General features: G+C 45.3%; 1 protein-coding gene across 1 annotated transcript; it reads left to right on the forward strand.

Moving 5' to 3' along the window:
- The first annotated feature begins 366 nt into the window (after nt 1–366).
- TRIM29 (tripartite motif containing 29) lies at nt 367–22,259 on the forward strand. The gene is made up of 9 exons (XM_029084577.1): nt 367–1,224; nt 8,742–8,837; nt 10,144–10,377; nt 10,743–10,941; nt 13,197–13,280; nt 16,727–16,792; nt 18,019–18,120; nt 19,237–19,313; nt 22,197–22,259. The coding sequence occupies exons 1-9, from the start codon at nt 367–369 to the stop codon at nt 22,257–22,259; spliced, it is 1,779 nt and encodes a 592-aa protein (XP_028940410.1).
- Nucleotides 22,260–26,444: the final 4,185 nt, after the last annotated feature.

Consider the following 26,444-nt stretch of genomic DNA (forward strand, 5'->3'; position numbering starts at 1 on the left):
TTATTTTTTAAAAAAAATACAACCATTTCTATGTATATAAACAGCCCTTCCTCCCAAACCTGGTTAGACAAGAATGTTCCTGGGTGTGGACTGCCTTGTATAATTAACTGCACAGCTGTAGCTCTGATCCCTGGTAACGTCTGTTTCTTTCTTTTCTCCCTGCATCTACCTAGCATAATCCAGGCGTTCTCCTCCTCCTCCTTGCCAGAGCTCCAGGTGCGTCACTTGGGCAGAAACTTTCTTGCATTCCACTGTCAGTCCTTGCTGAGACAACGACCAGGGCTGACGTGCCCGCTTTGCAGACAGTTGAGAGACAGGAACTAGAGAAAAGATTGAGCAGTGAAGCCCATTCGCCCTGTTTAGACGATGGAAACAGGGAGTGCAGCAAGGACAAATGGCACCACTGGGAAGCCAGAGGATGTGAAGAGTCCATCTGCTCCCAAAAAGGAAGAAGAAGTGAAGAAGACCACAAATCCTGTCGGAGGCGAGAAGGAACCTATGAAGGGCACTGGTGGTGCTTCTTTGGAGACAGGGCAAATCAAGAGCTCCCTCTTCTCTGGGAGTGACTGGAAGAGGCCCATCATTCAGTTTGTGGAGTCATCTGACGAGAAGAGATCGACCTACTTCAGCATGGATTCAGCAGATTCAAAGAAGATGCAATATGCCAGTGGACAGATAGGAGACATGAGGAGACCACCCCTCTCCTTTGCAGAGAAAGGCGATCTCAGGAAGTCCCTCTTCTCCTTGGATTCCAAAAAGAGCTTCCTGCCTGGTGAAGGGGAAGGGAGGAAGTCATTGTTCTCTGGGGGGCAGATGGGGGACCTGAAGAAAACTTCCCTCCCTCTGGTGGAGACAGGGGACCTGAGAAGATCCACAATCAACAAGCCCGACAGAGCAGCTGGGTCACGGCCCAGGGTAAAGCTTGAGGATGTTCTGTGCGATTCCTGCATAGATAACAAGCAAAAGGCCGTGAAGTCCTGCTTGGTGTGCCAGGCTTCCTTCTGTGAGCTGCACCTCAAGCCCCATCTGGAAGGAGCAGCTTTCCGGGACCACCAGCTCCTGGACCCCATCAGGGACTTTGAAGCAAGAAAATGCCCTGTGCACGGGAAGACCATGGAGCTGTTCTGTCAGACAGACCAGATGTGCATCTGCTACCTCTGCATGTTCCAGGAGCACAAGAACCACAGCACAGTGACAGTGGAGATCGAGAAAGCAGGAAAAGAGGTAATGCTTTTTTATTGCACATTCCCAGTCTTTCCAATGGACCTCGATAATTACACCACAGCTTTTGCTCTCCAGCCTACAGTCTCTCCTAAAATCATGTCTGCAATGTAATTCTGGGATGCAGGGGTGGTGGATGGAAGTACTTAGTGGAGAACTGATTCTGCCTAGGTTCTGCTCCAAAGGGCTTGTCATTCTCCTAATGGCTGCTTACAGCAGCATAGCACTAGCTTGGTGTTGCAGACTGGATTGGGGAGGGTGGAGAACCTGGTTTCCACCTTGGTAACACCACTGCCTTTCAGCAGAAGCTGAATCAAAGCCCTACATGCTAAGTTTTCAAAAAACTGTCTCAAGTTTTGACAGTGTCTGTGTAGTGTTACCCACAGCCAGAAAGGTGTGGCATTGCTCAAGTTCAGGACCTGCAGAATACAGGTAGTCAGATCACTGGCTGCTCAAGTTAACTAGTGGCTGCTAGGTTACTACTGAAAATTGCCCTCTCAGCTACTTAGAGAGATTATGGTTTTTTGTTTTTCTTTTCTGTTACGGGTATAATATTGTCCAGCCACACCTACGGGAAGAGTCTTGTGAAGCTCAGATGGAGAAAAAACCCTGGTACAAACACAAAACATTGCCATTTCCTCTGAAGTATTACTACAATAGGTTTAGAGGATGGACATCTAAGGAGATGATGCTGCTATGTGGAACACCTTCCACCAAAGCCTTCCACCTTTGTTTGCTTAGCCTCATGCTGTTTGCTTTCTGGGTGGATGTACGATTTTTCCACTAGCTCTGCTAAGCATCAGGGTCTCGCCATGTTCAGTGTTGTACATCCCCATAGCAAGGGCGCATCCTGGCTTCAGAGACCTTCTGATCTAAGCAGACAGGACAGGAGAGACTATAGAAAGAAGACCCATGAAATGGTAACATAAAACAATTTGCTTAGAGTCACCCAGACAGTTGGTGGCAGAAACCGGAAGGGCACTAAGATCTGCTAAATCCCAGTCTTAAGCACAGCCCAAGCCAGTGCCCTGATGTGGTGAATGGGCAAGTACAAGTACCCACTGTTGGAAATTTTTGAGTTACCCTTAACTTGGAAGAACAATTTAACTCTTTCTGAGGTGCTAGAAAGATTTATCTCAGAAGGTTAAAAGAACACCTTATCTAGAGTTTATCTGTCTTCCTGCACAAATTTTTGGTCTTTTCATGCAATGTCATCTCCAAGTTCCAGCCTTGCTGAAACCAGACAAGATTTCTTCCATGTCTCAGCCAGTCTTTCTTAAAGAACTTCCTGCAGGGCTTGCTAGCCTGCTGTTTGCTTCATAATTGCCTGTTCTTGTGTTTTTGATGTCAGCTCTGAACATAACGTATGCCTAACTCTCATAAAGTCGTGTCTAGTGTCTGACAGGTTGTCCAATTCCTCTTAGCTGTTTCTACTGAAAAGAGGTTAACAGCTGCTCCCTGAGGAACCAAAGGTGGCCAGAGCCTTCTTCCTGTGGTTGGATGGACCTAGAACACCTTGCTTTAAGAGAGGCAACCATGGCTGGGCAGAAAAGACTTTACCTAAGATTTAAATTGTTTGATTTCTTTCTCAGAGTCCTTGTTAGCTCCATGCTTTAGTTCCTTTGCTCTTTCTGCTGCTGCTAAGCCTAAAGTATTTAGGGCTTTATTGATATGAATCATACACACATGCAAGTTTCTCCTGACAACGAGTTCTGATCATGTTGTAACTTGAAGGAGTATTCACTCAGACAAAAACAATTAACAGGATAGCTGTTGCTTACAAATGTTTATTCCTAGCCCTCACTTATTCACCATTGGTGGAGCTTTAGCAAGAACCACAAAGAGGAATGAACATTTCCAAGTCCTTGTGTGCACTACCTACTCTTTCCAAGTCTTGCAAATCAGCCGAGCTGCAATACGACCACAAACTGGAAGAGTGGCAAAGTGTGGCTGGTGCTGCTAGCCTTTGTGGAAAGAATAACCAAAAAACCCACATCAGGTAAACCCTGTCCCTGCCCCATTTTTTACAGCGTGGCATCCTTGCAGCTCCAGGGTAGCTTTACTGCCTCCAAATTTGCTAACTATGCCACTGGATTGGTGACCAGAATACAGCTCTATCCAGACAGACCCTTTCTCACAGTGTTGGTTGACAAGGAACAGGTGGTTTATCTGTAAGGATTTCCCATCCTGTGGCTATACTGTAACTCCAAACCTGGAGTCACAGCAGAACTGGGGGGGTTCCTTAAACTTGATAGTTAATCTGGGTGCTCAGCAATTTGGTGGCAGAAAACTGTCGCATAAGGTGTAATATGCTTGGTTTAGATACATCTATTCCTTTCATTTTGCAGAATTGATGCAGGTTACAGTCTCTTTCTTGAGTTTATCTTTGTTATGGCTGGTAGGGAGGAAAGGTGCTGCACTTCAGTGCTGGGAAAGCAAGGGATAGCTTAAAATCCTTCTGTAGAATGAGGTAACTTGGCTTGCTCCATAATGCAGATAGAGACAGTACAGCTTAAGAGAAGAGGAATGCAAACAAGCCAGTATACAGACACCTACAGGTTAGAGCACATAGGCAAGTAGTGGAAAGCCTGATATCTCTGTCTGTGGAAGAGAAGAACGCAGCAGCATCTTCCACTTTTCAGGATCTTGTGATCAGAATCACTCATCCCTCTTTCCCAAAAAAAAACACAGGAGTGAAAGGCACAGAGACAACGTGGCAGGGAAGACATACATTTTTTTCCTGAGTTTCCACCCAGTTGTATTTGCATATTTTACCCAGCAAACCTTTAATGCCTTCCCCAGATCCACTTTGCATTAGTTTCCTGCTCCAGATTTTAAGGGAAAGTAACACTCCCACATCAGAATCAGTACAAGAAATAACCAAGAAAAAGTTTGTAAGGCTGGTAATAACCACACAGTTGCAAAGTGAGAATTGTCACTAGCAGCTCATACACATCAGTAAAGCCTTCGAGCCAGCTTGATTTATAAGCAGAACTAGAGCCCCCTTTTTCAGACAGCATCCGTCATTTTGAAAGGGATCCTCCATTCAAAACCTGTTTTACAGGCCTATTCTCAAAACAAGACAACTTCACATATGCCTGCCAGTCACAGAGCTGTAAATAAGCTGGTGTTATCCAGAGCAAGCCTTGGTACTCAGCATGTCAGGTCAGTTCTAGTGAAAAGCACTTTGATTTTTTTTCTTTAATTCTTTACCTTTAAAGAAAAGTTTACATTGTACAGCAGGTTTAAAGAGGCAGCAGAGAATTGTCATGTAGAAACAGGAGCTGGGTGTTCCTTGTTTCAACAAAGTGACTTTTAAAAGGGGAGACTTCACAGAGTCTACACCAGGCTTTGAAGTCAACTGTCCACAGAGATGGATCCAGAGAGATTGCGATCTGAACCCTCTGTGTATTGCTTTCACCGTCTGAATAGAGAGCAAACGAGAGTGTATCAATGTGCCAGAGGAAGGATTTTTTGGTCTTTCCTACTGATGTAATGTTAGGTCATGACATGGCTGGGAGACCTTATCTACACCAGTTGTGGTGGACACAGCTTACAAGAGATGCTCTTTCCACGGACACGATGCAGTTACCTGCAGGATATTCTTCCTAGCTGGAAAGCTGTGGAAGCTGACCTGCTGCAAATTGTGATTTAGAGTAGGTTTGCCTGCATTCTGCATTAATGTCTCTACAGTGAGGGCAGAACCCAAGGAAAATCATCAGTTTGCAGGTAAGGAACTATCTTCAAACTGTGCAAAGCAGGGAGCCTTTTCTGGTCTCAGCTCATGCAGTGACTAGTGGCATTTTTGCAGGGTGCTGGCAGAGTCTCCAGAGATTGTAACCCACTAACACCCACCTCTGCTTAGCAAAAGCTTAGACAGAAATAACTTAATGGCAAAACCAGCAGAACTAACGTCTCAAACAATTTGCTGATTTTTTCAGGGCCAACTAGTTTAAACACTTCTTCTCTAGCTTCATTATTGCATTGGGTTGTTGCTGTCAGGTAATTAGCATAGTTCTTCCAGGCTGGTGACAGGGGTGTTCCCTGATTGAGGGACTAGGTTCCCAGAGCATTAAGACATGATGATGCTTGTACTGCTGTCTTGCAAAAATGAACTGCATCATGATGCAAGACAATCTCACATCTCTAGGTCCTTTACAGCACAAGGGCAGGTTCAGTTGTGCGTGTTTAGGTGCACACTCTGAACTTTCACTTAGGCCTCTTGACTCTTCTAATTAACTTAAACTCTAATAGGTGATCCTCTCTGAGCTCAAAGATCTCAGTGGCAGCATTTCTCAACTTGCTGTAGTCAAACTGAATGGTCTAAACCTGTATTTCCTAGATCATCTTCACTCTTACTGTTATTTCTGCACTGTAGGGACTCCTCCCACAAAGGGTGGAGCTGCTACATTATCTTTTTCTAGGACCTTCTGAACCCCAAGTTTCACCCAATGGATTTGTTCTGAGTGGTCCACCACATAAGGGGATCAGGGATTGTTGACTCTGGAAAATCTGAGAAATACGAAGAAATCTCAGAGAGAACTTCCTTCCATAGTGAATGAAGTTGCAAAGTTGACTGTCCCTAGTACCTGTAACCACCCTACTGTAAACATAACACAGGATATATGTGGATGGCTAAAGCAATCTTCCAGCCAGCTCCAGACTGAACAGGGCCTTGAAAACATAATGAAACCACCTTTGCTGAACCCACTTCCTCGTGCCCATGTCACCAGTTCTTGTACTATTCCACAGTCTCCCTGGACCTCTTTTTAACATTTTTTTTTCTATGGTAAGACCAGTTTTAATGTTTGTACTATCATGCAATGAAACACCTCCCTTCCCTTTGCTGGTGTCTGTTCTGGTGTTTCCTTTTGCCCTCAGTATGGGTGTCTTGACCCAAGCTGAACCTGGATGACTGTGATATTTGCATTCCAGCTATTGGAACTATCTCTGTAATTTCCATTTGCAAATCATAACTCTCACTCTAAATTGTAGTGTGGGTCTGCTCTTAAATAGTTGTTACATTCCATCCCACAGGCACCCAAACTACCTTTCTGTGTGAAGGGATGTTATAACTGCAACAAGCTGCTAAGAGTTAGCTATCACTTTTGAGCAAGTATTAGTTGGCAAAATTCCTTTGAGACCCATCTTAATTAAAAAGCACTATAAAAGTATAATATTGTTATCAAGACCTTCCAGCCATCACCTGAATTTTTTTCCTATTACCTTTGTTTTCAAACCCCTTATGTTTGGGAGCATCTACTTGGCTTAAAAGGTCTGTTTTCAAAAAAATCCCTCCAGTCCTTCGCTGTATAATTTCACTCACATTCTTGTAATGAGAAAGTCCTGATATTTAGGGATGAGGAGGGAAACAAGACCACTCATTGCTCAGGAGATGTGCTTTTTACTTTGCTAACAATTAATGCCATCTAGATACAGCTCTGTGGCTCAAGGAAACAACTTGCATTATAGCAAAATTCCTCTCATTGTTTACTGCAGTGCTATGAATATCTGCACCTAAAATGCTTTTATCTCATTGCATTTCCCTGCTGTGCAAAGATGGTTGCAGACCTTTGTGTCTTGATGCAGAGGAAATCTCACAGTGCACATGAGAATGGAAAAAGGCATGCACCCCTCCAAGTCAGTCCTGAAAATGTGAAAACTATAGGATCAAGCTCATGCCTTTTCTTTCTCGATCAGTAGTAGAGCGAATTCTTTCATCTTGATACCCATATGGTTCCCTGATGATCCTGTACTGCAAAACCCTTCCATGTCTGCTATGAACCCCGGAGGAATATGAGCTCATAACTGCATTCAATTGACTACTGAAGGCTGTCAGGGTACATGGATAATATTTAAAAGGCCAGTGCTCTCCTAACTCTCAAGAAACAGGAACAATTACAATGACAATGTCAGGATGCAGCTCTTCTGGCACTGAGTTACCTTTGAATACATTTGCCTTTTCTGTTCTCCATTTCTTCTGCTTTGTAAGGCAGTAAAACCTATCAGATAGGTTTCCCTCTATAAATAGAGATTTTCTAAACTGGAACAGCTAGAGTCAATGGCTCTCTGATACGCTGTGCTTGATTCAAGCTCAAGAAGAATGTTCAAGACACTACGGTGACTGACACCAAGACAAGAGCCCTGAGGGGCTGATTTCCTTGGTCTGAGCTGGTTGGCAGTTTGTTGCCAGCTCTTCATTGTGTGATGCTGTTTTATAGTCCTTGAATGGAGAACTTCTAAACTCCCACCCTGAGGGCAACTATAATCACAAGAGAAGACCCAGATTTTCATGTTGTGTTATGTTCTTGGATAGGAGGCAAAGCAGTGGGAACTACACCTTGTGTTTCCACAGCAGGGAGACCTCACTGTGTTAGTTGCCGTGGGAGTGGATTTATCCATCCCTCATCTCCCCTGCCTCTAACTGTTGGCCCAAATGCAAATGCTTTTGCATAATACAACCATTTGCCAAAGGATCCTGCATGAACAGCAGGTTTTCAGAACTCTTCTAACTCGACATAGCTGAGTGTGGAATACAGGTAATTCCTGCCAACTGCGTAGTTCTTAAACAGCTCTGGGGATAAGTGTGCCATAGCCCAAGCATATGTAGTTGTGCTATGACCAACCTGTACGCACATGAAACACAGAAAGATCTTGAAATGCGTAAACAAAGCCTTTGTTGTGATCTGTGGGGCAGGGACACGGTGAATACGAACGACCGAGGGAGGGGTTGCCCAGAGTTAACGGCTCAAGGCATTATCAAAGAGCCAGGTCCTGGTCTAATGCAGAGACATGGCATGCACACCAACCAGCATGTACACCAGTGCAGAGCTGCCCGGCCCTCTGCAGGCTCCGGTTCTATGAACTGCCTCGCATGCAATTGTCTGGTCTGAGCTTCCCTGCGAAGCCAGTGCAAAACGAAATGCAAATGAACCCCAGTGAAGTTGCTGATCTAAGCCAAGCATGGTTGACTACACCTCCTCCCTCCTCCTTTTGTGTTTTTTATTTTTTCCAAGCATTCCCCAGCTTCATCATAACATGAAAGCTCTCAATTCAGAGCAAATTAATCCACAATCCTGTCTAAACAGAATTCCTGCCGGAGGCATTGTCCTCTGGTTGCAACACTCGTCAAACGTCATTCCATAATTACATGAAAACTGTTATTGCTGCAGAGGCACACCCTGGGATGGGCCCTTTACTGCATACACAGCTGAATTTTGAAACAGGCCTCTTCTCCCTCCAGCTAATGACTCTAATATTATTAAAAGCGGCACCATAACAAGTAGCCAGAGTGAGTGCTTCTGCTGCTGTCTTTGCTGAGGGAGCTGAATCTCTTGACCGAGCCAGATGCTCTGGGATCTTGTCCAGTGTCAGCACATGATCTCCATTTCAAGCAGTGCCAGGAACCTGTACCTCCCAGCTATTATTGTTCAGAGCCAAATGCATAAGTGAAAGCACAGTGCCTCTTTGAAGTAGGCCACCCTTAGTCCCAGTTCATGAGACTCCCCTTCTTCTCACAGGCTGAGCTTTCACTGCAGAAAGAGCAACTGCAGCTGAAGATCATTGAGGTAGAAGATGAAATGGATAAGTGGCAGAAGGAGAGGGACCGTATCAAGGTGTGTATGGAATATTCTTTTAAGTTCACTTCTCTGTTTCTCCTGTACTTGTCACTTTCTTTTCAGCTTCCTCCCATGCCTCTTCTTCTTTCCTCAATTTCTCTGACATATCCAGCTCTCACTCCACGCTTGCTCCCATGCCTCTTCTTTCCTCAATTTCTCTGACATATCCAGCTCTTACTCACTCCATTCCTTACCCAGTCTCTATCTCATCACTCTTCAAAACTCATTCACACCAAATCTTGGAAAAAACAACTCCTACTGAAGTCATCTTGCAATATACCCTGCAGGAGATCAAGAAGAGGCAGCACACCTTGTTACAAAATGATCCAAGGCACCTCCCTGCTTTAGGTCCCTTATAGTTCTTCAATCACCAGTAGCCAGGCTGATTCGGAAACAAAGATTTGCTGCTTTTTTTTCCCTGCTAGACCACACACAAAAATAAACTCCAGAAGGGCTCTGGATTGCCCCAACAGAGATAAAGCAACAGAACAGATGCAGTTATACCAACAAACATCTTGTTTATAATGGAGCAGTTTATTTCCATACTGATCTAGGGCTCCTTTATAATTCTTTCACCACACTAAGGGTTAGAACATAGTAATGGTGTTATTTTCTTTCATTTATGCCCTAACTGAATAGAGCAGTGAAAACACTATTTGAAGACACCCCTAAAAATTTGCATAATATTAATTGGCAAAGCCATTCTTCTCCCTTTTATGTGGTGTACACACATTGGCTTGCCAGTTCTGCTTTTTGTTTGCTTTATTATTATTCTTACCGCTATTATTATTATTGTTATTGGAAATCTGACCTAGAAATTTTAACTATGAATATAGTAACATCCACAGTCCTCCTGAGGAATCAGAAGGACCTAGAGGTCAGGTTTGTAAAAAGTGTTTCAGTACCTTTCATCCTTTGAAATAGTGGGAATTTGTTCCTCAAATACTCAAGGAGCCAAACCCATGATTTAGAAGGTTAAACACTGTTTTTAAATATTACCAAGGAGTGCAGTTCATGAATTGAAATAAAATATATGCTCTTACAATCAGGAAGACAGCATGCCCTGTAGATTACGTACACACAAGTATTGCAAGAACAAGTATTACTTCTGTTGGCATAACTTGTTTAGAACTAAGACTTACATATCTAGAGCCTCCACAGTCACCATCCAAATGGTGAGAATGCTTGGGCATATCCCCCCCTCTGTATCCCTCTATTAGCAAGTGACTCCCTAAGTTGTTTAATGTTTTATTTCTCCTGCATCCTTCCTGCTGCCTCCTCTCTTTGCCCCTTCCTTCCACAGAACTACACCACCAACGAGAAAGCCACAGTGGACCAGCATTTCAAAGAGCTGATCCGTGACCTGGAGAGGCAGAGGGATGAAGTGAAGGCTGCCCTGGACCAGAGGGAAAAGATTGCATCAGAGAATGTGAAAGAAATCGTGGATGAGCTGGAAGAGAGGGCAAAGCTTCTGCGGGAAGACAAGGAGAACAGGGAGCAGATCCACCAGATCAGTGACTCTGTGCTCTTTCTGCAGGTAACTTGGGATCTCATTTTCCTTTCCTTTTTTTCCCCACCAGGACAGGATTTTTCCCAAAGACATCCCAAATTGGTGTAAGATGCATTAATCTTCTCCAGTTCAATGCACATGTATGGCAAGAACCAAGCCTGACATATGAGCTGTCTCTGCTGTGGTAGGTAACAAATAAACTAAGGTGTGCAAACACCTGATTTTTTTGTGGATGGCTACAGCTCATGGGCAGAAAATGTGCCTGTTCCCTCCATCTTCACTGTTCTCCTTTGCACTTCATACTATTTGGAGCCTAACATTAGCCAGTTCCCTAGGAACTTGATTCTATCTCTTGTGTTCCTCAGTAACCTCTCCTCCCTTCTTTTTGACAGGAGTTTGGGGCTTTGATGAGGAATTATGTCCCCCCTCCATCACTCCCAACATACAGTGTGCTGCTTGAAGGGGAGAGCATGAGCCCATCTATGGGACTCCTCAGAGATGACCTGCTAAACGTCTGCATGAGGCATGTGGAGAAGATCTGTAAGGCTGACCTTGGCCGCAACTTCATAGAGAGAAACCACATGGAGAACGGTAGAGTATCCAAGATCTGCCCGTTCCCTCCCTGCCTTGGCAAAGCCTAGCTTAGAGTCAGAGATGAAGCATGATGAGTGTGCCCTCACAGGGAAGAAAGTAAGCAAGTACTTCAGGAAAGTGGGAGAAACACTACCTGTTAGCTGAAACTCCTTCTGGAATATCAGAGCTATCCTATCAGACCTGTGTGGGGATGGAGCCAGTTAAACTGCCAGGGATTTAAAGTAACTTGTGTACAGGAGACCCAGGGGCCCAAACTAGCCCCACTTCCCCAAGTGCTGTTTTGCATTACAGCTTTGCAGTGTTTAATAGGGTCAGCCACATCCCATGTAGGACTTGAGCAACATTTCTCTCGGAGGTCAAGAACAGCCACCTTCCCCTCCTGCAAGAGGCCAGCAGGGACACTCAGCCTTGTGCCAGGCTCCAACAAGCGCCTGCAAGCTTAGCACCACAGGTTCTATGTGGAAGACTGCACGGATAGACAAAAGCAACTCAATAGCTCACTAGGTAAATTGAGAAGGCAGTGGCAGAAACGTGCATGTAGCAACCCCAGCATGGCAATTTTAAAAATCCTGTCATTAGCCTATTGGTACAGCTCGGTTAGGACATTTGCCGTGCTCGTATGATGTACTATTTTACAACAGCCCATTTCAGCCACCGCTTGCCTGGCTGGAACATGAAATACCATTCAGGTTACCATTACTCAGGAAGTTACCTTCCATCTGCTGAGCTTTTTTTTGGCCAATCCCGAAGCAAATACATTTTACTTGGTCATTTGTACAACCCAACAAGAGTATACATATGTTCAATTCTAGTAGCTCTGGATAAAGACTGATTTCTTGATCACTTTTAGTTAGGGTCCCCACCACATTACTGACACCAGAAGTCCTCAATGGTACTTGAAATCCATGGGATTCAAGTGCCAAAACATTTCTGAGCAGGGCAACAATTAACTACTGCCAGAAACCTGGGCACTTTCAGAAACTTTACCAGGGATTTAATGGACACAGCTTGGAGTCTGCCTAATGAGAAGAACAGTGGCATCCTCTCAGTTGGGAAATGTTACTTAAGGTGAGTCTCAGAAACTTCAGAGCTCTCTGTTTTTCATGCCATAGTTACACTTGAAAGAAGACAGCACTCTGCATCTAGTGACTGCAAGGAAATAACTCCACAATTACTTAATGGATTTAATTAACTCAGACTCCCCCTGAGTCACTGCAACAAATTCATTTGCAACCAGCTTGATCTTCTAGTGTAAAAAACTTCCCAGGAAGAAACATTATATTAATGGAACGAAACCTGCTTAATAGCAGACACCAAAGGGAATCCACTTTCTTTTAGTTGTCATAACAGGTACCTACTTAGTACTGTGGCAAGGAGGCAAATAATCAGAGAGCATCCAGGGAGTTTAAATAACACAGAAATAAACTGGAGAAATAACATAAAAGTTTGTTCAGTGACTTAAGAAGCAAAGAATAGAACTATTTAAACATGGGAACCAAATCTTTGCAGAGAACAATAGGTTTCTTTAACACTTGAGGCCTTAAAAGAAAGGATTTTTATGAGCGACTGTACTGATAGAGCAATCATTTCCTGGGGACCAGTGTTGGAAAACCAAAACCAGGCTGCATAATACCTGGTGAAAGGGTAGGTTTCATCCACTTTTCATGAAGCCTGAACCAAACACGCTTGTCCAAGAGCCCAGGAAGCTAGAGCTGTTTGCAAGACACGTTTAGAATCTTTCTTTAAAAATTGAACAAACCCAACACACTGAGCCCTCCCAACACTTAACTTTCTTGAGCTTTGTCATACTTGCAGGTCAAGATCTGCTGGTTGAAAGCCAGCTCTATGCACAGGTTAAACACACAAAAGAAGCCAATTCCAAACCACTGCCTTTGAAGTGAGATACATTTTTAGCCACACAGCAGTATTTTGGTAGGAAAATACCTCACAACCCTCGAGTTTCCCTAGGAGATAACATATCTACAGAATGTCTGAATGCTTCAGCTGTGCTACACCTCTGAGGGAGCTTTATCTTTCAGCCCAGGCTTGAACCTCTGGGCAGCCACAGCACTGCTTTACCTTCCAGCCAAAGAGTCCCACAGAGGAATTACAAAAATAGAGGAACATGTTTCAAAAGAGCAGAACCATCTCTCCTGCAGCACTTGAGGAAGCAATTCCAATCTGTTAGCCTCTTCCCTCTCCAGGCCACTAAACTGCCTCCTCAAGCTCATGCCCTGCTCTGCTCCCTCCAGGTGACCACCGGTACATGATGAACAACTACGAGTGGAACCAGCCTGACAACTTGAAGAGATTTTCCATGTTCCTGTCTCCCAAAGGTACGGCACCCTAATGGTGGTCAGGTTTCCTCCAAACGCAGCACAGGAGAGGAGCTTCATTAATGATTTGTCACAAAAGTTGCTTTCCCTCATATTTCCTGCTGTCTACCAGACAAGATCAGTCCCTCTACATTTGTTTGTGCCAGGTCTTCTCTCTAGCCTACAAAGCTTTAAGTTTTTGCCTTTTCATCTCAAACAAGGCAGCAGAAGTTCTCAGCTCCATGGCGGAGAGCTGGAGTGACTGAACTCTTTCAAGAGTGTAGTTTGTCAATACAGGGGAGTTTTAACACGTGTTACCAGGTTGAAATAAGTGTTATTCTCCACCAGAAGCTTACCCCGCCATGCTATCAAGCGTGAAAGCTACACTAGGCTTGTGCTGCATTAGGATTTTTACTTTCACCAGAAGAAATACTTTTGCTCTACAGGGAAAGGATAGAAGCGAGAAATGCATCCTAAAAAAGCAAGAGTCTGGGATTCCTTTCTGAGCTCTGACACTGACAAGAGCCCTGGTGATTTGCTTATATCCTAATTGTTCCATGAACACTACAGGATGAGTTTTTGGAATTAATGTCTGTTTTCAACACATCCAGTTATAAAATGGCAGTTGTCTATTTCTAAATTAGTGTCAGAACCTCCAGAGTGAGAAGCAGGGAGCGCTGAAAGCCCAGGCAAGGCAATGCCCGTAGGAAAAAAAGAACAGAAAGGGTAGCCCAAAATAAGTAACCAAATTTCCTGTGGTCCCTAGAGAGCAAGGCCCTGCCTGGATTTGCCAGGTGTTTACAGCTGCTGTTCTGCAAAGCCAAATGGCAGGCAGGGTGAAGGGATATGTCAGCAATTAGCAGCAACACTCCTCTGAAGGCACATATTGTTGTCTGCTCCATCGTTAGGGTTGCGTGGGGATAACCCAGATCCCAACACTGAGCCCTTTTGTCTGGATTTCCACTTTGCCCTTCTCCTCTGAGATCAGCCCACGCCTGGCAGCTCGCTGGCAGCCCTGCCTTGCGCTGTTCGGAGCAGATACCAGGGCCAGAGGCGACATTCCCAGTTCAGCATCAGCAAGCCTTTAGCAGGACTGTTTCTTGCAGGCCCCCCACATTAGGGGGTAGCCTCTTCATCAAAATCACCCCACATTTTTCCAGTGTGGGGTTTGTTTTGCACAGAACCTGTCTCCAAACACTGCACAGATGGTTATAGCTGCTGTTCTGCCTCAGCTGCTTCAGGGCTTTACAGACCCTGTGCCGTCAGGTAAATACGTGTTCTGCTCAGCAGAGGTGCCGATGCTGGGGAGTGACCACAGTCTCAGCCCTGCCTCCAAAACTGTTTTCAACCTGAAGGGGTGGTGGAAAGTTAGTTCTAAAATTGCATGGGCTGAACCCATCTCTACCCAAAACGTGGGCCTTCAGGTTCAGGTGGAAATGGCTCAACATGCATTTGAAGGGGGTGGGTGTGTGACAGAAGGAACACCATAGACAATTCCATTTTGCCATCACTTCCTCCTTGTGTGTCTGAGACAGGGCTGAAACCCGACATGGCAAAAGGAAGGGAAAAGCTGTTTGCAGCAGTGTCATAGCATGGCATAGCCTGGCTGCTCACTGCTCTGGAGGCTGGTGCCTGGACTGCTCTCTGCTCCTCCCTGGAGGAGCCGCTGCTGAGATCCAGGAGGAAGGGCTCCTTGGCTCCCAGCTGGGATCCAGCATCCCAACCTCCTCCATGCCAAGAGATGGGAGGGATCAAGAGAGACTGCTAGATACGGGGGTTTTAATTTAGCGCTGTTTACTGGAGCCAGTGGGAACGCTTGTGGGATGGAGTCAGCTACAGAGTAGTGTGAGGGTTGTACAGCAGCTTGCAGTTCAGAGGCCCACTGCTTCCTGCAATGGGATTTTGAATATACAAATACTGGGGGAGCGTTTGTTCCACCCACACATCTAGGTGTTCCTGAGAGCACAGATTGCCTTCCAAAACTATTCATTCTTGTGTTTTCTACCAACAAAGTTACTTTGTCCAAAAAAACTTAAGCACGTGATTGCACACATGGTCTCTGCTGAAATGGGGATTGAAGAGCACTGGATTCTCCACCAGGGTGAGGGCTCAAGCATGACCAGCTGCTGAAACCACACTGACGGGGACTTTGGGGACAGAATGAGTCAGTAGGCAAAACAGGAGGCACGACCCACTTAGCTTGCTTCCCAGCTATCTAAGGATTATTCATTGAATAATGCAATATATCCATAATCATTTAACTCTCTAGAGCTTTCCGTGCTCTAGTAATGTCATGTAGAAGCCCAGCACTGCCTCCAATTGCATCTTTTCTAAGTAGTTCCATAAAATGGGAGGGGAAAAAAAAAAAAAGGACCACCCTTTGCGTTGCATAATATGCACAGAATCCTTGAATATCATGATAGTTTAGTAACACACCCTTTTTCTCACTAGGTTGGATTACTGCAAATGCTGCCTGAGGCCACAGCGGCAAGTCTGTTTGCTGTATTGAGGAATGCTACCTAAGTAGTGCTCTGCACTAATTGCAGTGGTCCATACTGAGAAACTGCTTGGATTTGAGCTGAACCTATAGGTTTTTAAGACCTGTTTAAATTCAAGGAACCTTCCACCGTTCTTGTCATTAAAGAGAACATCACAGAGTATCTGCCTGCAGGGATAAGATAATGAGGCAGAGGGGAGACATAAAAGGTTTTAAACCCTGCCTAAAAGATAGAGGAACAGTCTGTTCAATTGCTCAACACTCCTTTCTGTCCTCTTCCAGTGAGCTTCCTTCTCCTGATGTTGCAAACAGTTTGGCCAAAGCCAGGAGGAGGTTGGAAAGATCACCTTGTGTCTTTGGAAGTCTTTCAATGAGGAGTAGAAGGGACTCTACACAGAGAGAGAACTGCTTAAATAGAAAAGCAGTCCACAGGATGGCAGCATAACAGCTCAAAGTACTCATCTCTTTTTTGCTCTTCTGAGAGTCCAATGTCTCACAAGAGGGGTACAACAGCACTAGTCTGCATCACAGCACGATGTCCTAGTGAAACCCTGGAGCACATGCCTGTCACAGTGGCTGAGACAAACGTGTGCTTGAGCTGTTCTTCTACTTGAGTAGAAGAGATGTTCTTCTACTTGAGTCTCTTGAGCTCTAAATCCAAGCCTCTGCCTGCAGGTCTCTTTGCAGAATAGTCATGTTGAGTAGATAAACCCGAGTTGGCAATTTAATGCAGCTAAAGACAGCTCTGTGGCAGTAAGAGCACTTTGTTCTCTAAATGAGAAGTCTATTCACTGTTCCCTAAAACCCAGAGAAAAAAAGACCAGGCTTTTCTCTACTCTCTGGACCCAGATTTCTGGTTTGGGGCTGCTTCCAAATTGGTGGGGACTGTTTCATAGAGCAATGCCAGGCATAGGCCTTTGAGCCAGCTCATCAGGAGCAAACTGCTGAACTGGATGCTCTTGTTTTACAGCCAGTTTCAACCCACGATCATGGGAATTTTCCTCCTTCCAAGCGACTGAGGAAACACTTGGTACGGGTAATTCCAACTTCAGTTTGAAAGGATCTAACCCCCCGTGCCACAGCTTTCTAGCTGGCTAACCAAACCTTTCTGCTTCCTCTCTCAGCTATCCTGTCACCTGTCAATCAGTCTCACAGAATCACCTTTTAGCTGAGTTATCAGCACCGTCTGCATTCACCCAAACCCAGGGTCTCACTGCTCTAGGTGCTATGTATATAGTAGAGAAAGGCATTCCTAGTCCTCATGGTTCAGACAGGGAAAGAATACGGAAAACATAGGTGCCAATTTGTAAAAAACCTGAGATACCCAACCAACTGCAGTCAACAGCAGTGCCAGCATCATACGAGGCAGCCTGCGGAGGTTGTGGCAGAACCAGGAGTGGGTTCCAAATACCCTCAGCCAGCCTCAGAAGCACAAGCCTGCTCTTCTCCATCACACATACACTTACTTAGCTCATAAGTTCTCAAAGGCAAAGCCTGCCCAATGTTCACTGTCTGTACAGTGTACAGCACAATGGGGAGGGGGTGCTTTGAGCTAGAACCAGCAGCAGCAAGTCCAATCTTTTCTTCCCAGATCCCCACTTTCCTTTTTCTTGCCTATATTTTCTTCCTCTGCTTCATTCATGCTCAGAGGGTTTTGCTTTCATTCAGAGGCAGCCTACAAGCATCCACAGCCACTCTACCTGGGGGAGCTCTTGTGACTCACAGCCACACCCGAGTCATTCCTCCTTTTCACGCCACAGCCAGGGCTGTCTCCCTCTCATAATCTCTGCTTTCAGAGTCATTCTGCCAGCCATGGCCTGACCCCAAGGAGGCCAGGAGGGGAAGCCTTGCTTTAATTTCAATGGGCTTTGAATAGAGCCTCAACTGCTTGCAGGCAAGGGAGCTTTGGCAGTTATACATAGTTTTGACTCGTCACTCCAGTCTCTGGAGATGCAGTTTACCTGTGAGGAAGCTGCAGCTCTTCAGTCACACCTGCACTCTGGGTCTCTCAAGAGAAAGGCTTTTCCCTGCCTGCCTGCAGCATTGGGATCTCTTCACACGTGCACACTGTGTACACTGGGACCCCACAACTGACTGCTCTCATCTGCCTTCTCTTGCTAAGAGAAACGGGACAAAGCTATTAGTTCCCATTTTCCCCCAAGCTGGTTGAAGGCAGTTTTACAGGGTGTATTTTGAAATGTTTGGGCTTCCTCACTGCATCTCTCAACACCATGGAATAACACAACCTCTTCTATCTTCCAGTAGGCAACGGTACTAAGCTGCCATTTCAGTTCTCCTCGGTGGGACAGAATCCGCCTGGTGACTTCAGCAAACAGTCTGACGGGAGCCTCTTCACTAAGACCGGTACTAGGCATTTAGTTTTTTTTCCCCCCTTCCTTCTGCCCCTTTTTCAGGTGATAAGACATTGAATCCTCCTCTTCCTCCCCCAGAGAAGGCCTGGAGCAGTCTTATACCTGACCCTTATCTCCTGTCCTGACTGTCAATCTCTTACATGCACACATGTTTACAGGAGCAACTTCCTCTGCTAAACCAGGGCAATGGGAGTTTATTAAAGCATGTTAAAAAGTGTTAAAAAGTTCTATCTAGTGAATAGTTAAAGGGATTTTTAAAGTCTGTTTGTAACGGGTAGAGATGAGAATTTTACATTATTTTAGAGGTGTAGGGAGATAGCAGGAAATTATGTTCAGGGCCATTTACCTCCCTAGCTCCATCAGTCTCATAAGACAGCTATTCTCCTGAAAGAATAATAGCCACTGAACACAACCTTTAAAAATAATATGCAGTAGCTGCCTGTCCTCCTTCATGTGAACCAGAATGCCCCATTCACCACCTCATAATCCACTCTTCACCACCCACTAGTTCAAGGGCATCAGAGGTGGAATCCAAGAGCATCAGCACCTGCCAAGCAGAGTCAGGTCTGATTAATTTGCAAATAGGAGATGGTGGGGAAAGACCATTGCCTGATAGCACTGAAACTGGTTGTTATTCAGCAGGGCTGGTATTACTTTTGAATCATAATTGAGCTGGTGTGGTAGAAAGGGGTTAGAGCTTATCATGCTGCCAGAGGTACTGTCATTAATTTCTGACATGAAACCCAGGCCTCAGCTCTTTGCACTAATTAAATAGCCTATGGTGTTCTTTGCAAGAGTCAGAATGCTTAGTTCGGGACTTGGCCTAAATTTAATTGGACTGATTGCATTCCATCTCTCTGCATTCCTCAGACATTTTAATTAGACAGACCTTCTTTGCTCCCTTTTCCTAACTGACTGGGTGGTGGAATAGGCATCTGTCTGACAGCTGTTGTGTCCCACCCCAGAAATGGCTGCCTTTCAGTGTTAAGCAATGCAATACTAATTATGTGGCACTTCCAGTCCTGCTACTCATCTTGATGCTCTCGCAAGGGGAGACGGGGACGGTGACAGAGACTGATCTATAACAGGCTGTTTTATGTTGTCACAGCTTATCCTTCAATAGTGAGACATCAGTCTGCAAAGGTGACGCCACAGACATGGAAATCCTCTAAGCAGTCTGTATTGGTAAGAAACATACCCTTGGTGTGAAAGCATGTGCACAGCTTCAGCAAGAGAACTATCTGTTCTAGGGACACTTGAGACTTCAGAGACTAGGGCTTGGGTCCTTTGGAGGTGAGAAAGTAAAAGCTTCAAATGAACAGCTATTTTTTTTTCTGTGGTTAACTGCATCCACAGACAGATGCAGATTAAACCCTCCACCTCCACAGCTCTGGGTTGTAGGAATAATCAATACTTCACAATGACATTTTGAAAAGATTTTACCTTAGTCTAAAATTTGATCCAGGCTTCTAGAAGCTGTACAAATACTATAGCACATGCTGCTCTCTGTAGTACTTTTTTTCCCTGCAGGGATATCATACACTTAGTAGTCTGTGACATCTAAAAAGTACAGCTTGTGTAAATTACACCAAACACAACCATATAAAAGTATCTTGCTAATTACATCCTACAGTGGGCAGATGCAATATAAAAGATGAGGGGTCAGACTACAATCATAAAACACTAGGACATCTGTAAGTCACTCATTTTGCGCTGTTAGCACAAAACAGGTAACAATGCATTATAAAGGGCAGAGGACAGCAGCATTTTAGGTCTTGTAATCTTAAATATACAAGGCTAACAAGCAGTTAATGCATAACCACAGAATCACTAAGTTAACCTGTTTTTCTTAACATCCATTCACACTGTGCTGCATTAAGATCTTGCATGATCTGAATTAAGATTGTCAAGTTTTTCCTCCTATCTCTGCAGATGAAACCTATTTTTTGAATTCTGATTATACATTTGTGAAAGTTTATTTACTGTTCCCTAGAAATAAGACTTGTAAGAAGCAGAGGGTCAAGAATCAAGAGCATTCCCACACTGAAGGAAGAAAATAGAGGAAATACACAGTTAGAAAGTGGCTGCCTAAGGACTGCAGCTCTAAGGTCTCTGCTGAATTCTGAAGGCCTCACCTTTTGCCCTCACCCCTGGAAGGGATGTTCCTTGGTAGACTGTATCACTTTCAGGAAATCAAGCCTTGAGTCTCTGAACGTGCTGTAGCAAAACATATCTCCTAGGAACAGCAAAGGTTTGCAATATCCTCTGCCTTGTGTTTGATCACTGCCCTTCTAGAAGATCCTCTACTTCATCATTGGTCCTTTCCAACCCATACTGTACTATGGTCACGTGTGTGCTCAGATGGAGACTCTTCCCAGTGATTTTAGATACCAATCTATCCTCCCCCATGGGGGTGTTATACTGGGGAGGTCAGGTCAGGTCAGGAAAGTGAAGTCTCTGTTAGCACTGGTGGATGTGAGCATGGTCATCTTAGCAATAAGCACTCCACTGCACAACAGTCAAGAGTGCTGTGCTCCAGGAACACAACCCATGCTTTCCTTAATCCCCATGGAGAAAGCCTGGGTAACTTCTCCCACGTGAATTCACCAGTCTTTTTCTATCTCCCTTTCTCTCATGCATACATTTGCAGTGGCTATTTTATTTTTATAGCCTGTATTCATTGGATAGCCCCGAATCTAACAATTGAGCCAATAAATATAAGCATTAAAAAGTCCCAAAATAGAAATACATGCTCTGGACTGCAGTAGCTCTGCAGGAGCATTTATGGTCTATTGGGCCAATAATCTAGCTTTTAAAATAACCTTAAATATGTATTTAAGTAATACACATTCTAAAAGCTCTGTAAATATGAATTTTCACAAAGGACTATACAGTTAAATGAGGAAAGTCTTTTTAATCCACAGGGAGTTCTTTAAAATGAAGCCCCCCTCTTCCATCTCTTAATTATATGGGAAATTAAAGCCATAAAATGAAAAGAATTTCAACAAAAGGGAACATTGAGCAGGAGGTATTGGGAGTCAGCACAGAGTGCCAAGATGGGTTGGGTTTGCTCTGCCTGTGCTTCCAGCCTCCTGCCGTGCCTGGTATTGACTAGTGTGCTGCACAAAAATGTACCAGCATGTTCCTGTGAGTTCTCTCCCACCTCTGCAAGTGAGATCTGGGCAGTGGATCAAACCTAAGGCAGATCAGACATTACAAAACCAGAGTTGTTCCCTATTGCCTTGGTCACCACTTCAGTGGTGTGACCATATTCTTATCCAGGCTAAAGATTTTGCCTTGAACAGAGCAACAAGCTATCACAGTCAATCAACTGGCTTTTCTGGTTTGCAATCTTCCCAAGCCACACCAGGCTGCACGACTCAACTTTGCCACATGGTGCAGATAAGAATGAAATTCCAGGAGTAGGTCCTGGTGAGAAGAGACACAATTAGGGACTGCAGTAAACAGAGATGGGAAAATGGCAATTCCTGCAGGCTCTGCCCCTGTCTCTGCACTTATGCTTCTGTTTACACAAACATTCAGTACTGGGCCCTGCAACACGTGGAGGTGTGAATAAACAATACACCACTGTGTGAGAATTTCCATGCACAAGAGTTTGGGCTTGCCAGCCAGAGAGCACAAATAAATACGAGGTGACTTAGTTGATCACTCACATAACTGTGCATGGCTTTAAGTGTGAAAACTTCCAGAAGTTCTCAGGTTAGTGAGCAATTAGAAGACACTGAGAGAAGCATAAAAATAAAGGTGACATTCCTCTTCTGCCAGAAACCTCTCATCAAACCATGAGTCATAGTCTGAGATTTTATATGATGCACAGCCTCGTTTGACTCGGGAATTAAGTCCATGCAAAGCATGTGTGTAAATCAAAAAGCAACTCTATTTGCATTTGATCATGCCAGCACCTCCAGTAGTCAAACGAGGCAGTTGTGCTCTGCAAGAGGGAAGATTGAAGGTGTGTATGTTTAGGCAACCTAGGAGGGTGAAGTATATAGGTGGTCAGAAAAGGAAGGTAGGTCAAACTCACATGCCCCAAATTCTCCATTGCAGTCCCATTACCGCCCCTTTTACGTCAACAAAGGCAATGGAGCCACTTCCAACGAGGCACCTTGATTCCTGAAGATTTAGGGAAGAGCTGGCAGCACTTGGAGTGAAGACTCGGCTGCGGATTTTCATGGATGTACCTGCTACTATATTAACCTTACTGCTCTAATCTCTGCCAGGGAGAGGGAAGGTGCAGAAGGGAATAGCCTTTACTAGAGGAAACAAGGACTTTTTCCAAATCACCTAATCTCCTTGAAAGTTCTGCAGGCCTTAACAACATAACCCCATCCTCTGCTGTCACCTCCTTATTCCCTCTCTGTCAATGCCCTTCCCTTTGCCTCTGCAGAGCGAGCTGCTCTGCTTCTCCTGGGAAGCATGCATGCTTGGGTAGCACCCCCCACTCTGCTATACCAGTTGCCCCCTTGTCTTGAGTGTGTTTATATGACCATAGCTCTTGAGTCCTGGTGAAGGTCCCAAGCTGCGGGGGGGCCCAGAGGTCTTTCTGGACTGGAGAGGCCCCAGCCATTGGGTGCAGTGACAGGCTAAAGCTCTTCCCATGCCTCTCTGTCCTGTCACCCAGCCCTGCCTCAAACAGGGACAAACAGTCACCTCTGTCTGTCACCTCCCCGGAGACTCTCCCCAGCCCATGCCAGTGGCAGCACGCTTCCTTCATCAGCTCAGCTCTGCTCCTGCTGGCTTCCAAAAAGCCAGCCAACAGGACCTATTCAGAGCTGGAACAGCCCTAGGCCAGCTGCTGGTAAAGGGCAGAGAGGCTTTCTATCCCATTAAAGTACCCCTGCAGCCACCTTTCCAAATTAAGAAATAAAAAGAAAAATCCATCCAACTAATAGAAGATTGATTAGGTGCCATAGGTGTTGGGTGATTTTTTGTTTTGTTGTGGTTTTTTTTTTTTAAATTCCCCTAAACCAAAATTGATTTATAGACTATGGTGCAGGGTTTGTTTGATGGTTTTTGTTTGTTGTTTTTTTTCTCTCTAATGGGAATTAGTACCATAGCTTTTTGCTTGGGATAATATTTTTTATTTGTCCCCTGGATAGATGGATCACATCAACACTCAGCCTGAAAATCAGCCAGGGCTGGTTAATCTTTCCATGATCTCATGGACATTATTTTCCTTCCTGCTGGACAATGCTAAGAGAGGTTGGGTCCATGCTATGCAAAAACCTTCCCACGCCAGTCAATGGGAGAAGATAGCCCATTGCAGGATCAGAGCTCTCAAATGGTGATAAGCAGCTGCAAAACAGAGACCCAAGACCTGACAGCTACTTTTCATGGTTTGCTCTGTTCAAAGAGGTTTTGGAATTGCTTTGCCTCACCTTTCCTGTCCCCCAATGCTTGCAACACCTTGCTGAGAAAGGTCACACCTATTGCTCCCTGAAAATTACTTTTTGATAATCCCCATGCAAAAATACTCCCTGCTTTTTAATCTGACATCTCAGGCAAAACTTCTGAGGCTGAAAGTTGGTTGCTTCAAAATATTTGAAATAGCATTTATAATTACTTTTTTTTTTATTCCTTAGTGACCAGAGGGGAAGGGGGTAGCATGGTAGGAAAGGATGTGAAGAAAGGGAAACTGCAATAGAGTTGCTAGGAAATACACTGAGGGGTTTGAGTATGTGTGTGAAAGGATAAAATACTCCCCCCCCCATTCTCACTGTTTGTTTTGCCCTTGAGCAGGTGTCCAGTAATCCCTTGGGTCCCCTATATTCCAGAAAAAGCTTCAAAACATGGACATGATCCCTCCTCCAAAACTCAGATATTAAAATCCCCCAATTCTTTCCTGCCTGCTTGCAGCATCAGCCAGGACCTGCACAGCCCCTCGCCCAGCACAGCAATGTCAGGCCCGAGGAAGCGAGCATCCCCTTCCTCCCGCTGCCCCCTCCCCACTAGCTCTGCCTTACTCCACCCCTGCAGCCCCTTTTTGCTCCCCTTCCTCTCCTCGCTTCGAGGGCCCCACCCAGACCTCAGACTTTTCACTCTGGTGACAGGAACAGAGCTGCTCCCCGTTTCCATTAGCCTGGGAGGATGCCAGGCCCCCCCTTCCAGCCCCGTTGCTCCCCTGCCCACAGCCCTTTGCCCCCCCAGAGGAGCGTGGGACAGGGGGGACACCGCTCTGGCCCCACTGTGCCTTGCAGTCCCGCAGAACTAGCGGCGCAGCTTCGAGGCGTATTGTGCATGAACTGTTTTTTTATCGTGTTTGTCTTGATCAGCAAAGCAAGAGGAATTCCACCTCCTCAGACAGGACACGACTGCGCTGATGTAAATGAGGGCCTTCACGTGTGCAACACATACTGCAGAAATAAAGGAGAAAGCTCCATATCTGACCAAAAAACCTTGGGGACAAAGTCTCTCTCTGTCTTTCGTGTTCATATGAGTCTCAGTGACCCCAAGTCTCTTCAAGATATTCTTTATACGAGCAAGGGATTTGGAGAACCTATTTTCCCAGCTCCTAGAGGCTTTCTTTTCCCTGCTTTCTGGATATTTTGAGTCAGGGTCACATCAGTTCAGAGAAAATTCACACATCCTTGAAGTCTGACAGACTGATGGATGCACTTCTAGTATAATACCTTGAGAGGATTCTGCAAACATGGGCAGTTCCCAAACACCGGTACCACACGAGTCTTTCCTGACAAGGGCATTTCTAGAAACCCTTCAGGCTGCACTGTTTTGCCCCAGCTTGGACTCAAGTCTCCCTGGGAGGTTGGTTCTGGGCACCACTGGGATCCTCCTCCACCCACTTGAACCCTTCTGGAGATATAGGCCTCCAGTTCTGCACAGCTTAAATTTCTTGTCTGTATCATGGCTTCTCCTGTCTCTGAGGGAGAGAATAAATCCCTTGTGGGCTGCTAAAGATGCAGACTCAAGGCCAGACACGTGGCTTAAAAGAGCAATTGCACATAGGAATCTGTGGGGATAAGAACAGAGGTAGGCAAGGTTTATTAATTTACCCCAGATACACTAAGGCAGGGAGTTTTCCAGAGGATTCCTGGACTATTTCTCCTCTCAGGTACTGGATATCAGCTATTTTTCCCCAGACATTGACAACAGTCATTCCTGAAGAGCAAGGATACAGCAAACTCACTTGAAAAGCCAGTAAATCCTCCTTGTTTACCCCACATGGGATTTTCCAGAGAATAGAGCTCAGTTCTTTCCCATCAATTCCACACTTTGCCTCCATTACTGTTATTACTGTCATTAAAAAGCAATCAAAGAGAAATCTTCCTGTCCTGAAACTGCTGCAAACTTCTCATTTCCACCACTTCAGCATGAGAAAAGCAAGTTACAAGTGCACTCTGCACTTCTGGACCCTGTGACACTAGAAAAAATAATGGAGCTCATCGCCTGAGCAGTCAGAAGCAGTGAGCAGGACTGGCTATGCCAGCAGGATGGGGATGGATTAATGAACCTCACAGCTGCAGGGCTGCCTCGCACCTGCTTAGGGAATCTAGTCAGAGCTGCCCCAGACACGTCATAATGAACTTCACAGCCTGGAAGCACGGTCTGAGCTCAGTGCTGCTGCACACCTAGCTTGCAGACCAAGCCAGCCAGCCCAGAGACAAGACAGACTGCTTGTCTCCCTCTGCTCAGGCAGGCTGCAGAGGTTGGATCTGGCCAGGGTCAGGCATCAGTTTTCCATCCCAAGGAAATCCCTGAGAGTAGGGACAGAGGTTATGGGTCTCTCTGATCCAGCTAGTGGCTACAGAGGGGCAGAGGACACTTGGACACCCGAACCTGGGCTGTCAGAGCAAGGCTCAATGACAAAAACTACAATTAGGCTGACTCAGAGGGAAGTGATTAGCTGTCCACTCCTCTTTGGAGAGTCTGGATGCCATTGACATCAGGAGTGGTCTTCTCCCTCTTTCACCTCCAGCAATTTACAGATTCCAGAACGTTTAGGCGTCTGGGTCTGGTTTCTTGGCCCAGGGGCAGCTGTTTCATAGAATCACAGAACGGTTTGGGTTGGAAGGGACATTTACAGTCCAACCCCTGTGGAGGTCACTCAGAGGCCCCATCCAACCTGACCTTGACTGTTCCCAGAGACAGGGCATCTACCACCTCTCTGGTCAACTTGTGCCAGTGCTTCACCCACCTCATTGTAAAAAATGCCTTCCTTATATCTAGTCTAAATGTCCTCTCTTTTAATTTAAAACTGTTACCCCTTGTTCTGTCACTACAGACCCTGATAAAAAGTTTGTCCCCCTCTTTCATAGAATGGTTTGGATTGGAAGGGAC

The sequence above is a fragment of the Antrostomus carolinensis genome, unplaced genomic scaffold (assembly GCF_000700745.2).
Source record: "Antrostomus carolinensis isolate BGI_N321 unplaced genomic scaffold, ASM70074v2 scaffold11124, whole genome shotgun sequence".
Lineage (NCBI taxonomy): Eukaryota > Metazoa > Chordata > Aves > Caprimulgiformes > Caprimulgidae > Antrostomus > Antrostomus carolinensis.

Excerpts from the sequence above, each read along its gene's own strand:
- TRIM29 (XM_029084577.1), top strand. The coding sequence starts at position 367 with ATGGAAACAGGGAGTGCAGCAAGGACAAATGGCACCACTGGGAAGCCA. Across the intron at positions 10,942-13,196 it reads GAGAAACCACATGGAGAACG|GTGACCACCGGTACATGATG; the intron begins GTAGAGTATCCA and ends TGCTCCCTCCAG. Across the intron at positions 13,281-16,726 it reads CATGTTCCTGTCTCCCAAAG|CCAGTTTCAACCCACGATCA; the intron begins GTACGGCACCCT and ends CTTGTTTTACAG.